The sequence below is a fragment of the Argopecten irradians genome, chromosome 2 (assembly GCF_041381155.1).
Source record: "Argopecten irradians isolate NY chromosome 2, Ai_NY, whole genome shotgun sequence".
NCBI classification, from domain to species: domain Eukaryota; kingdom Metazoa; phylum Mollusca; class Bivalvia; order Pectinida; family Pectinidae; genus Argopecten; species Argopecten irradians.
The window spans coordinates 53,900,067-53,912,870 of NC_091135.1; the positions used below are offsets into that span (position 1 = coordinate 53,900,067).

General features: G+C 36.6%; 1 protein-coding gene across 1 annotated transcript in view; it reads right to left on the reverse strand.

Moving 5' to 3' along the window:
* LOC138315955 (nuclear pore complex protein Nup93-like) overlaps positions 1–12,804 on the reverse strand; it is a 47,377-nt gene that overhangs the window by 32,798 nt on the left and 1,775 nt on the right. The window contains exons 2-10 of the mRNA XM_069257377.1: positions 9,155–9,354; positions 8,782–8,899; positions 8,441–8,503; positions 7,958–8,086; positions 3,123–3,197; positions 2,381–2,473; positions 1,911–2,050; positions 889–1,018; positions 404–501 (exon numbers count right to left, since the gene is read on the reverse strand). Coding sequence (XP_069113478.1) covers positions 404–501; positions 889–1,018; positions 1,911–2,050; positions 2,381–2,473; positions 3,123–3,197; positions 7,958–8,086; positions 8,441–8,503; positions 8,782–8,899; positions 9,155–9,342 — 1,034 coding nt within the window. The 5' untranslated portion in view covers positions 9,343–9,354. The remainder of the gene's footprint in view (positions 1–403; positions 502–888; positions 1,019–1,910; positions 2,051–2,380; positions 2,474–3,122; positions 3,198–7,957; positions 8,087–8,440; positions 8,504–8,781; positions 8,900–9,154; positions 9,355–12,804) is intronic.

A 12,804-nucleotide genomic window follows, 5' to 3' on the forward strand; every position in this document is an offset into this window, starting at 1 on the left:
AATTCATCCTACAGTAACACAGATTGTGTAAATTCCTCTTTATCCCCAATACTGAAAACAAATTATTCTATCTAATGTTATGAATGTCAGCTCACATGCGCTAGACAGTGACGTCATCAATACATGTAGCGACCATTTTTACGAACAGAGACATTCTGCACAATTTCTTGTAAAAGTATGGGAGAAAAAGAATAAAACATGGGCCTGTCAGGTGGACAGAAATATCTCAATCCTTGTGAAAGATTTTGACCATTAACCCTCAGTAAGCCTTGGGTTGACCAGCCAAAATCTTTCACTTGGGTTGAGATATCCCTGTCCACCTGACAGGCCAATGAAGATTCTATTACTCTCATTGGTAGTAAATAAACATATTTTTGTGTAAGTAAAACATTGTAGCACATACGCTGCTTTATCCACAACTTGCTGTGCTGCTTGAAGATCGCCACATCTCAGACAATAGTAGATCATGGCCCAGGTAGGGTGGCCGTCCACTGTCTCGTCCTGGAGGAGAATTGATAAGGAGCAGGATGTTAATCCACAAAGGCAAGACAGGACATATTTCAGCAAAGTATTAATACAGATTAATGTAGGTTAATGACATCCTAGTGTGTTCAGACTATGGTAGGTATATAACTTTTTGTCTTGAAAGGGTACATATAGACAGATTCAATATCATTTATCAATTTAATAGATGATTTTTAAGCATTTTAATCTTCAATGTTGAAATACAATATACTATCACTTTCATTCAAAATTGTTTAAGAATGATTTCAATTAAGATGGCTTAAGAATGTATGTTAAAACTAAGCATTAGAACAATTGGTTTTTTTTTTAATTCTGGCCTCCACAGAATGTCAATACTAATGTTATCTGGAACTTATCCCTCACCTCTAGTCCTCTCATGTTGGGAGGTTTCACGTTAAGGAAGCTACGGACTAAGTTGTAGGTACCTGGGACTCCGCCCAGCTGTGCCTGTTGGAGGTTACCATATATGGTGTTGGTAATATACTTTGTGTACCTGTAATGAGAAATAACCATATATGATGTTGGTGGTATACTTTGTGTACCTGTAATGAGAAATAACCATAAATGGTGTTGGTGACATACTTTTTGTACCTGTCAAGAGAAATAACCATATATGATGTTGGTGATATACTTTGTGTACCTGTAATGAGAAATAACCATAAATAGTGTTGGTGATATACTTTGTGTACCTGTAATGAGAAAATACCATATATGGTGTTGGTAATATACTTTGTGTACCTGTAATGAGAAATAACCATATATGGTGTTGGTAATATACTTTGTGGACCTGTAATGAGAAAATACCATATATGGTGTTGGTGACATACTTTGTGTACCTGTAATGAGAAATAACCATAAATGGTGTTGGTGATATACTTTGTGTACCTGTAATGAGAAAATAACATATATGGTGTTGGTGATATACTTTGTGTACCTGTAATGAGAAAATACCATATATGGTGTTGGTGACATACTTTTTGTACCTGTAATGATAAATAACCATATATGATGTTGGTGATTTACTTTGTGGACCTGTAATTTGAAAATACCATATATGGTGTTGGTGATATACTTTGTGGACCTGTAATTTGAAAATACCACATATGGTGTTGGTGATATACTTTGTGTACACCATGTGGTATTAGTGATATATTTTGTGTATCTCTAATGAGAAACGTAATTTGTAATTGTTTAATGCATTGCATACAAATGACCAAGCATAAAAGTTAAATCATTCTTGTATTTCATTATCACCCCACTGCATAGAATGTACATAGTAATCCAGTAACAAACACACAGGGTCCCTTCTGAATTCCCCAGAGATTCCAAGTTTCAGGGAAGTCGCTAGCCTTGTCCATAAAAAGCCACAGAAGTCCTGTGCTTACTGTGATTCCAAGTAGTCCCTAGCCTTGTCCACAAAAGCCATGTGAGTCCTGTAGTCGGAGCGAGTCTGACTGATGCTACTGGTCGACACAAGGGGCACTTCTACCATACATTTTACCATCTCCCATAGATCTACCACATGCTACAACCGACAAAAACATTTCAAAATTATATCGAATATATGGCGGCCTTATATCCCTTCAGGACAAATTGTTTCAATAGATAATATTGTAGTAGTTAAGAAACATTGAGACAGTTTTTAGGAATATCTCCTTTATTTATACATTGTATCTGCAGATTAAGCACTAAATATTACTTTCAAGCTTAAGTATCTCATTAAAACAGGACACAAGACGATCATACCTATAAATATCACGTTACAAAGTGTTTTTGTCAGTACCAGTTAAAATGTATAAACAAAAGTTATAGAAATAATTATAGAAGGGAATTGTGTCCTGTATCTCCTCCATACCTTGTCATCCAGTTTCTTTGCCACATCCAGGAACATATCCACAAGACAAGGCCTCAGACTGCCCTGTACAATATGTTCGTTGTACTGGAATACCTAAACAATAAAATAGACTGACAGTTTAATCTCCTCAGAGGAAAACAGTCATAAAATTCACGATTTATTTCAGTAATTTAATGTCTGATATTTTTTACACTAATCCTTGAGTTTCTGGGACATGAACATGATTAATTTACAATGTCAGTTGTTCTTCAGCCATTGAAATTTATTACATCTCCATAAATTTGGTAAAGCAGTTTTGGATAAATTGAAAACATAGAAAGTTTACAAATGCACAACAGACTATACATGCATGATGACAATAGGCAGAAGGCAATTTGAGGAGGAAACTAGAGATTTTATCTTGAATGATCTGTATATGACTTTGTGTTCAAGCTTCAATATTTCATCAGTTAAACTAATAGCTAAACAATTATACTTTATTACTGTACATTGATTTAAGATATCTCAATAGATTTTAAGTGCAATACCTGGTACTATTTTTGATTCTTTCTTTTGCAATGATCATTTCATGATTTAAAAGGGATTAAAAATTTTGGACTGCGTACAGATTCTAACCATAGATGTACGAATATTTCCATGAATAATTCTTCACACTTTTGAATATTTTTCAAGACTATGTATGATATTAATACAATACATGTTTGACAAAACACAACAGGCATCAATAAAGATATACACATACCTGTCTGGCATATGCAGCTTCTATGTTGTCTAGACTACTACGGCCCTGCATATTGACTGGATCGGCAAGGAAACTCTGTAAATACAAATATTAGCAGGGTTCACACCAGCTTTTTAAATTCTGTCGCCAAAATTTTCGCCAAAGTGAAATTTCTTTCGCCAAATAAGATTTTTTGGAGCCAAATAAAGAAATGTAAATTTGATTGTTGAAATGAATAATTATCTCCCTAAATGTTAGTTTACGTTTCGATAAGTATGGAAATGTATTGATTAAACAAACACGAATGAAAGGTTCATTTTAAGGATGTATCATTTAGTAGAAATCTTTCTAAGCATTTTTTTTTCTTTAAAAAATATGAACATTAATTTATTGAATTTCATACCTACATTACAGATATTCTTAAATCAATCCCCAAATAGGTGATTAATTATAACATTGAAAGCGAAATTTTATTATTTTGATTTATTTAAAATAATTCTGATTTTTTTTGGCTGTAAAAATGCCTGTGCACTGACAGCACTTATATTAAAAATGTGTTGATTTTTTTAAAATCCTAATATTATTGTTGATTTTTTTTTTAAATCCTAATATTATTAGTATTATTTAATGGATAAATCATATTTCTTAAAATCGTAATTTGTTGAGGTTTGGAACTTGAAAAAGAAAACTATGTGTTAATTTTCATTTTCTTGGTGTTTAATGTTGAAAAATATGAACGAAAATCCGGAATTTATTGACTTCCGGTTCAGATATTAGTGTTGACTTCTACCCAAAACAAACCAAAATGGCGGCTGAGCCATGTGCTCAGTCGATCTTGTCTGCTTTGCATTCAAAGACACAGTAAGTAAAATGGTTTTGATTGATATATGTGACAATGATTTTCACACCTTGTTTTGTTCTTTGTGATGATTTTATTGTCAACTAAGCTTACCAAGCTGTAACAAGCTTCCAGGTGAACGGCTAGACGATCACCGGTAGAGTAACAGTGTTGTGTAAACAAACCGACATGGGTCACTGCCTCTGGTAATTGACAGCTTACATGCTAGCCTACCAAGTCATGACACTAATTAATAAACAACCTGGACTGTAATTTACCTGGATCAGACCAATTTCTACCTGTACAACTTATGATATTATGGGTGAACAGTACTGAACACATGGCTTCAATTTTTGAATGGGCGATTTTTCTGTCGCCAAAAAAATCGCCAAAGTCATAATTTTATCGCCAATGAAATATTTTTTTCGCAAAATGCGACATTGGCGACCGCTGGCGTGAACCCTGATTAGTATTATACACATCCTATCAGGTTTCTATGGCTGTATCTCTGTAAGTACAGTATCAGTGTTATACACTTCTTAGGTTATATGGCTGTAGGTTCAATAAATTTACATACTATTAACAGCCAGTGAAGGCGGCCTCCCCTGTGGGAAACGTGATGAGGTGTGAGAATGTCTATGGTTTTACACCCTATTAACAGCCAGTGAAAGCGGCCTCCCCTGTGGGATATGTGATGAGGTGTGTGAATGTCTATGATTTTACATCCTATTAACAGCCAGTGAAGGGGGCCTTCCATGTGTGAATGTCTATGGTTTTACATCCTATTAACAGCCAGTGAAGGGGGCCTTCCATGTGTGAATGTCTATGGTTTTACACCCTATTAACAGCCAGTGAAAGCGGCCTCCCCTGTGGGATATGTGATGAGGTGTGTGAATGTCTATGATTTTACATCCTATTAACAGCCAGTGAAAGGGGCCTCCCCTGTGCGAATGTCTATGGTTTTACATCCTATTAACAGCCAGTGAAGGGGGCCTTCCATGTGTGAATGTCTATAGTTTTACATCCTATTAACAGACAGTGAAAGGGGCCTCCCCTGTGCGAATGTCTATGGTTTTACATCCTATTAACAGCCAGTGAAAGGGGCCTCCCCTGTGCGAATGTCTATGATTTTACATCCTATTAACAGCCAATGAAGGGGGCCTTCCATGTGGGCAATGTGATGAGGTGTGTGAATGTCTATGATTTTACATCCTATTAACAGCCTGTGAAGGCGGCCTTCCATGTGTGAATGTCTATAGTTTTATATCCTATTAACAGCCAGTGAAAGAGGCCTCCCCTGTGTGAATGTCTATGGTTTTACATCCTATTAACAGCCAATGAAGGGGGCCTTCCACGTGTGAATGTCTATAGTTTTATATCCTATTAACAGCCAGTGTAGGCGGGGTTCCATGTGTGAATGTCTATAGTTTTACATCCTATTAACAGACAGTGAAGGGGGCCTTCCCTGTGGAAAATGTCTATGGTTTTATATCATATTAACAGCCAATGAAAGGGGCCTTCCATGTGGGAATGTCAATAGTTTTATATCCTATTAACAGCTAGTGAAGGGGGCCTTCCATGTGTGAATGTCTATAGTTTTATATCCTATTAACAGCCAGTGAAGGGGGCCTTCCATGTGTGGTTTTACATCCTATTAACAGCCAGCAAAGGCAGCCTTCCATGTGAGCAATGTGATGTGGTGTGTGAATGTCTATGGTTTTACATCCTATTAACAGCCGGTGAAGGCGGCCTCCCCTGTGGGAAATGTGATGAGGTGTGTGAATGTCTATAGTTTTATATCCTATCAACAGCCAGTGAAGGTTGCCTCCCCTGCGGAAAATGTGATGAGGTGTGTGAATGTCTATGATTTTTACATCCTATTAACAGCCAATGAAGGGGGCCTTCCATGTGTGAATGTCTATAGTTTTACATCCTATTAACAGCCAGTGAAGGCAGCCTCCCCTGTGGGAAATGTGATGAGGTGTGTGAATGTCTATGATTTTTACATCCTATTAACAGCTAATGAAGGGGGCCTTCCATGTGTGAATGTCTATAGTTTTACATCCTATTAACAGCCAGTGAAGGGGGCCTTCCATGTGTGAATGTCTATAGTTTTACATCCTATTAACAGCCAGTGAAACAGCCAGTGAAGGGGGCCTTCCATGTGTGAATGTCTATAGTTTTACATCCTATTAACAGCCAGTGAAGGGGGCCTTCCATGTGTGAATGTCTATAGTTTTACATCCTATTAACAGCCAGTGAAGGGGGCCTTCCCTGTGGGCAATGTCTATGGTTTTAAATACTATTAACAGCCAGTGAAGGCGGCCTTGATCACGTTTATAGCAATACATACAATGACAAGAGATCCCAGAGGGATCTTGGCGCCCACCAAAGAATGATCTATATCTGACAAAGGAAAGATGGATCTTTTCTCTACTTTTTAAACTTTTCAAACATACTACATATAAAATTTTGCTTCAGTGCCTTTTGAGAAATAGCGGTAACAAACTTCAACTATCAAAATCCAAGATGACTCCTTGGTGGCCATCTTGTTGATCAATCGGTCCCAAATCACAATATGCACAACTAGGGCCCTAGGGGAACCTACATATGAATTTTGAGACAGATCCCTTCAGTACTTTCTGACAAATAGCGATAACAAACTTTGAATAACAAAATCCAAGATGGCTGCCTGGCGGCCATCTTGTTAACCGATCGGTCCCAAAATGCAATATGCACAACAAGGTCCCTAGGGGAACCTACATATGAAATTTGAGACAGATCCCTTCAGTACTATCTGAGAAATAGCCATAACAAACTTTAACTATCGAAATCCAAGATGGCGGCCTGGCAGCCATCTTGTTCACCGATCGGTCCCAAAATGCAATATACACAACTAGGTCCCTAGGGGAACTTACATATGAATTTTGAGACAGATCCCTTCAGTACTATCTGAGAAATAGCCATAACAAACTTTGAATAACAAAATCCAAGATGGCGGCCTGGCAGCCATCTTGTTCACCGATTGGTCCAAAAATGCAATATGCACAACAAGGTCCCTAGGGGAACCTACATATGAAATTTGAGACAGATCCCTTCAGTACTATCTGAGAAATAGCTATAACAAACTTTAACTATCGAAATCCAAGATGGCGGCCTGGCAGCCATCTTGTTCACCGATCGGTCCCAAAATGCAATATACACAACTAGGTCCCTAGGGGAACCTATATATGAAATTTGAAACAGATCCCTTCAGTACTATCTGAGAAATAGCCATAACAAACTTTAACTATCGAAATCCAAGATGGCTGCCTGGCGGCCATCTTGTTTTTCCGATCAGCCTCAAAATCTGTATGGCACAACTAGGGACCAAGGGTAACCTACATGTGAAGTTTGAACAAAATCCCTTCAGTAGTTCTCAAGAAATATCGATAACAAACTTCAACTGCCAAAATCAAAGATGGCTGCCTGGGGGCCATCTTGTTTTTCCGATCAGCCTCAAAATCTGTATGGCACAACTAGGGACCAAGGGTACCCTCCATGTGAAGTTTGAACAAAATCCCTTCATCAGTTCTCAAGAAATATTGATAACAAACTTCAACTGCCAAAATCAAAGATGGCTGCCTGGCGGCCATCTTGTTTTTTCCGATCAGCCTCAAAATCTGTATGGCACAACTAGGGACCAAGGCTAACTTCCATGTGAAGTTTGAACAAAATCCCTTCAGTAGTTCTCAAGAAATATCGATAACAAAATTCAACTGCCAAAATCAAAGATGGCTGCCTGGCGGCCATCTTGTTTTTCCGATCAGCCTCAAAATCTGTATGGCACAAATATGGAGCAAGGGGACCCTCCATGTGAAGTTTGAACAAAATCCCTGCAGCAGTTTTTAAGAAATAGTGATAACAATTATTGTTTACGGACGGACGACAGACGACGGACCACGGACGCAGGACGATTTGAATAGCCCACCATCTGATGATGGTGGGCTAAAAATGAAAGTCTGCCGTTTCCACTCACTTCTGATTCTGGTTGAAAGTCAAAGGTATCCTGTCCTGGTCCTCTCATTGAGTTGAGGATTTTCTGTTTCTCTCTTTCCCATTCATTCTCCATACATTCCCAGTGTCTCCTTTCCGTCTCCTCAAAGGTCTGAAATCAAATTGGGGCAAAATTCCTTCGGATTAATTATTTATCTAGACTTGGCCAATCAGACTTATTAGTACTATTTCTTAATTTTGGGGTCTAGAATATAATTATGGCAAATGGATCATTTAAGTCTTGAAATTGCCCATAGGAAATCATAAATGAAGCTTTAAAATACCTCTAAATTAAAGTTTCCTTTATTTTCAACATAAAATGTTTTCCTTTGAAGAATATCTGGTCCTGAAGTTTCTGCTCAGATATAATTAAGCTATTTAAGGATACCATGTAATGATGTTAATCCATAAAACATATTTTCCAATGTGAATCAAAAAATAACTACAATGTAAATAAATTTCTCACATTTCTCCTGGTCTGTTCAATAATTGCAAGTAGTGCATTTTCTCTTTCATTTCTCAAGAAACCCTGAAAAATAAATAACTTTGAATAAAACACTCACAAAATAAGGTACCTAAAGTACCAAATGACATCATCATGGTATTTCTGTTATAACATGATATGGCTCAAAAGAGGTCCAGCTAGGATGTGAAGTGCTCGGCAAAACAAAAATGCATTTTTACATGTGACATCCTTATCTAGGGCATGTGCATGTACATGACATTGCCATTTGTGTCTGCATTACAGATAGTAGTTAAAATAAGTTAAAATTCTAGTTTGAATAGTATGTGTATAGAACTGTATACCTCTATGTCTGTATCACTAATGGGTTCTAATGGCTCATAAGACTTGGCAACACTCAGACTTTCCAGTTTCTGGGCTGTCCTTGGCACATCATATCCCTTTGTTCCCAGGAGAATAGAGCTACAAAATATTCCATTCATTAAAAGTGTTTTACTTGAAATCTGTACAAGTCAAATTTGATGGGATTGCTGAAACTACAAAACAGTTCTAACATTTTTTTACGTGAAAAAGGGTAAAACATCTATCAACTAATTATAAAATTTCTGAAATATAGATTCCATAATTAGATACCACAGGTATTGAGCAACAAAATTATGAATTCAATATCTTCAACATACACTCAGTCTGGATAACACTAGCTAACTGGGTACTTACGCCTTGACGTCTGTAGAATCCTGACTGATTGGTGCCACTTTAGACAGGAGTCTTTGTCCTGCCTCCAGGATTTGTGTAAGGTTACGCGACACTCGCGGCAAGTCAGTACCACTCTCCATCTCAGCAGTAAGCTGCTCAGCCTGCTGCTGCAGGTCCCCAAAGTCATTTCCATCCTCATCCATATTCATGATAGGCTACAACTATCAACCAATCATAAAATTATACATTTACAGCCATCATCATAATTGGCTACAATCATAAGATACATTTTACATTTATTGCAAATATCATCATCATCATCATCATCATGACTACAGTTTGATGCCATAATAAACAAAACAGTGTTACTGATACTACAAACTAGATGTGATGGTGTGTACCCCTGGATGACTGTAGATTTTTAACAGATGGCCGTCATCAAAGCAATGATTCCATCCTATTAACCTAGATGGCCGTCATCAAAGCTGTGATTCCATCCTATTGCCCAAAGTGTTTTGGTACAAAGTTGTTTCTTTACTTGCAGAAGTCGTCTTGTTACTTTTATACAGTGGACCCTTGATAATCCGGACACCTTGGTTCCCAGCCTAAACCGTCCGGATTACGAGTTTTCCGGACTGCCGAATTCTGTGTTCTTAGTCAATTAAATTGTCATGTACGAGTTACGCCCCTTGACCTTGTAATCGATGATAGGCTTTTATGTAACATACGTGTATTATAATTAATACTTCCTTTGTTATATTGTATAGGTATTCTTATATCATTACGTTAAGAATATTAAATAAACGTATTTCTTTTTCAAAATACGAAACATAAAGCCGTCGTTAATTGTGTACTATGTATGCATATAACTATGTATCCCACTCTTGATCTGTTGTACGGCAAATTGCCTAACCAAGGATCAATATCATCTACGTTCTTGGCATAAAAAACTATGATAACAAATAGTTGTGAACATTTTATGAACTCATATAATTGTTATTTTGTATAATGTGTGTTTTTAATAACCATTTCAACAAGTCTTTGCTTTCTGACTTACAGACGTGTGTAACAACCACGCGCCCGTTCACGTCTAACTTCGTGCACAATGTCACACACGTGTAAATGGCATGTGCCGTAGCCTTTATATCTTATACCACAGACGATGAATTCGAATAGATTCACATACATTTAAAATTCTTATTAATTTTGTGAGTATTATCTCACTTTATTGTATCTGATACTCATAGCGATATATTCTGCATGCGAAACAAGTAAGGTATCTACAACATACGTACCCATACTCAAACTCAAACTGCATGTTTAAAAGCGTGTGGCTAAAAATATATTGCGTATCTCAATTACAAGTAAAAACACTGAAGTTTGATCTCCTATAGAAAACCAATGAACCGTTACATGACTGCATGTACCCGTATGATAGGTGTTCAGGTAAACGCCCGTGGCTATGACCTGGCAGTCGTTGTTATGACAACACACACTAACTAGTGCTATTTGGCAGTGTATATTTTACACATGACTGTAGCTGGCCTTGGATTTTCTCGCCACGTGGCGACAACAAATTGTCCGGATTATTGCGAGAATTTATTAACGAAAATTACATTCTGTTCTCAAAATGGAGCTCCGGATTCAGAATATGAATTTCCGGACAAGTGAGTATAAATAACGTTACAGATCTTCCCTGACATTTCCGTCCAGATTGTGAGTTTTCCGGACTATCAGTGTCCGGATTATCGCGGGTGCACTGTATTAAAACTCAACTTCACTAGCCAAGGGTATTTGATCTGATACTCTACCTGCAACCCTTTGCGGATGTTGTGTCAAAATTGGATTTCCAGCTTTCAAATTCTGATTGGATGGGTCTAGGTTCAGGCGACCAATGAAAATATTTTTTTATTATAAACAATTTTTTTATGTCAACAAAACTTAATCGAAGTGATAGTATTGACCTACATTTGTAGATTGAATTTGAAGCCTACCATGACCGTCAACGACAGCTCCAAGCGGAGCCATATTTACTATTTAGTTAATTATTAAATGTTTTAGACCAGCTAGATGAAGTACATGGATACTTTGCTCTTTAAACAGATTGGATAAGTAAATAGGTGCATGGTTTCTGTTTCTCAAAGTTAAACAAATCATGCAAAGATAAACTGTGATCTCCTGACAAAATTGGACATTGAAGCAAAGCATGAAACATAAAAACCGGTGTTCAAACTGACAAATGAATCACAAACATGTTTATATTTGGTATTTTGAATCTGTCGTAATCAACATGTGCATTTTAAAGGGCGCTGCCATTTTTCAATCCATACAACAATGATACAAGCTTTTTCATTGGTTGCTTATTACGAAAATGGAAGGGACTCAACTGCGTTGATCCACCAGGTGGCAGTGTGAGGAAATGTTACTTATGACATGACAAAGGGATTGATCTAGCTCTGATTTATTACCGTTTATGGGTAATTTCCCCTCAAGGAATGAATTCCCCTCTGGCCTAAAATTCCCCTGAAGATTTTAAAAATTCCCCATTCGAAGCTAAATAATGACTGTTTTTATAACACAATTTCCCCTGTGACTTATTTTTCATTAATTCTTAGACTTTTGTTTGCAAATTTCTTCATATTTATCATACAGCTACTGCATATTTTATGATAAACTCAAATTTTTCATTATTGAGCTGAAAATTTTGCTTTAGTAAATCTAAAAATAAAATTAGTTGCAATTGTTTTACAGTACTTTTTCATCAAAATGAATATATTTTTGGACCAAAATAAGAAGATTCAATTTCCCCTATATTTCTCCAAACATTTCCCCTATTTTGAAAAAAGGGTAGTTTTACCCAAAAACCTAGAGTGTTCCCTGTGACATATGCCAAGGGTTCAGTATCTTAGATACTGTACCCTTGGCTAACGAAGTCGGAAGTTGATTAAAACTGTGTGAAAACTATAAGTAATTGTTAAAATCAGTATACACATTGTGTTTACAAATTCAGCCTAAAGCTTTTTTTTAATAGTTGAAATAGACACCTCAGTATCACAACAATCAAAATCCTATTTTCAGTTAATTTTATTCCATGAACCTTTGAATCTGACATGTATCCCAACAAAAACAGAATCCCAGTTAAAACGGCCCCACTGTTAAAACGGCCCCAGTCAGAACGGCCCCACTGCAATAACGGCCCCAGTCAAAACGGCCCCGTCACAAGAAATGTTTAAAAAAGGAACACATGTTTATTTCAGCTTATATTCAGCGTTGATTTTGTTTATTTTATTTATAAGAATTTATATATTGTCTTGTACATTATAATGATAGAAAAATACGAAACACGGCACCCAAGGACGTATATGAGACATATAAATCCTTGACGGCACTAATTTGTAACTAATCATTTCATTATACATGTAGAATTTATGCCTAAATATTCTACAATGCTTATTAGAAAACCATTTTTTTTGTCCGATATTCCAACATGTTTAAGTTGGTTCAATTACTTAATGCTCAATTACTTAATGCACAAAATATAAAAGAATAAAATAATCTTTGTAACTATATTTCATTAGCCCTAGAAAAGAACATTACTGTAATTAAGATTAAGACCAAGTTTTGTGCTCTCTTTCTCTACTACAATACATTTCAATTTTATGAAGAATGTA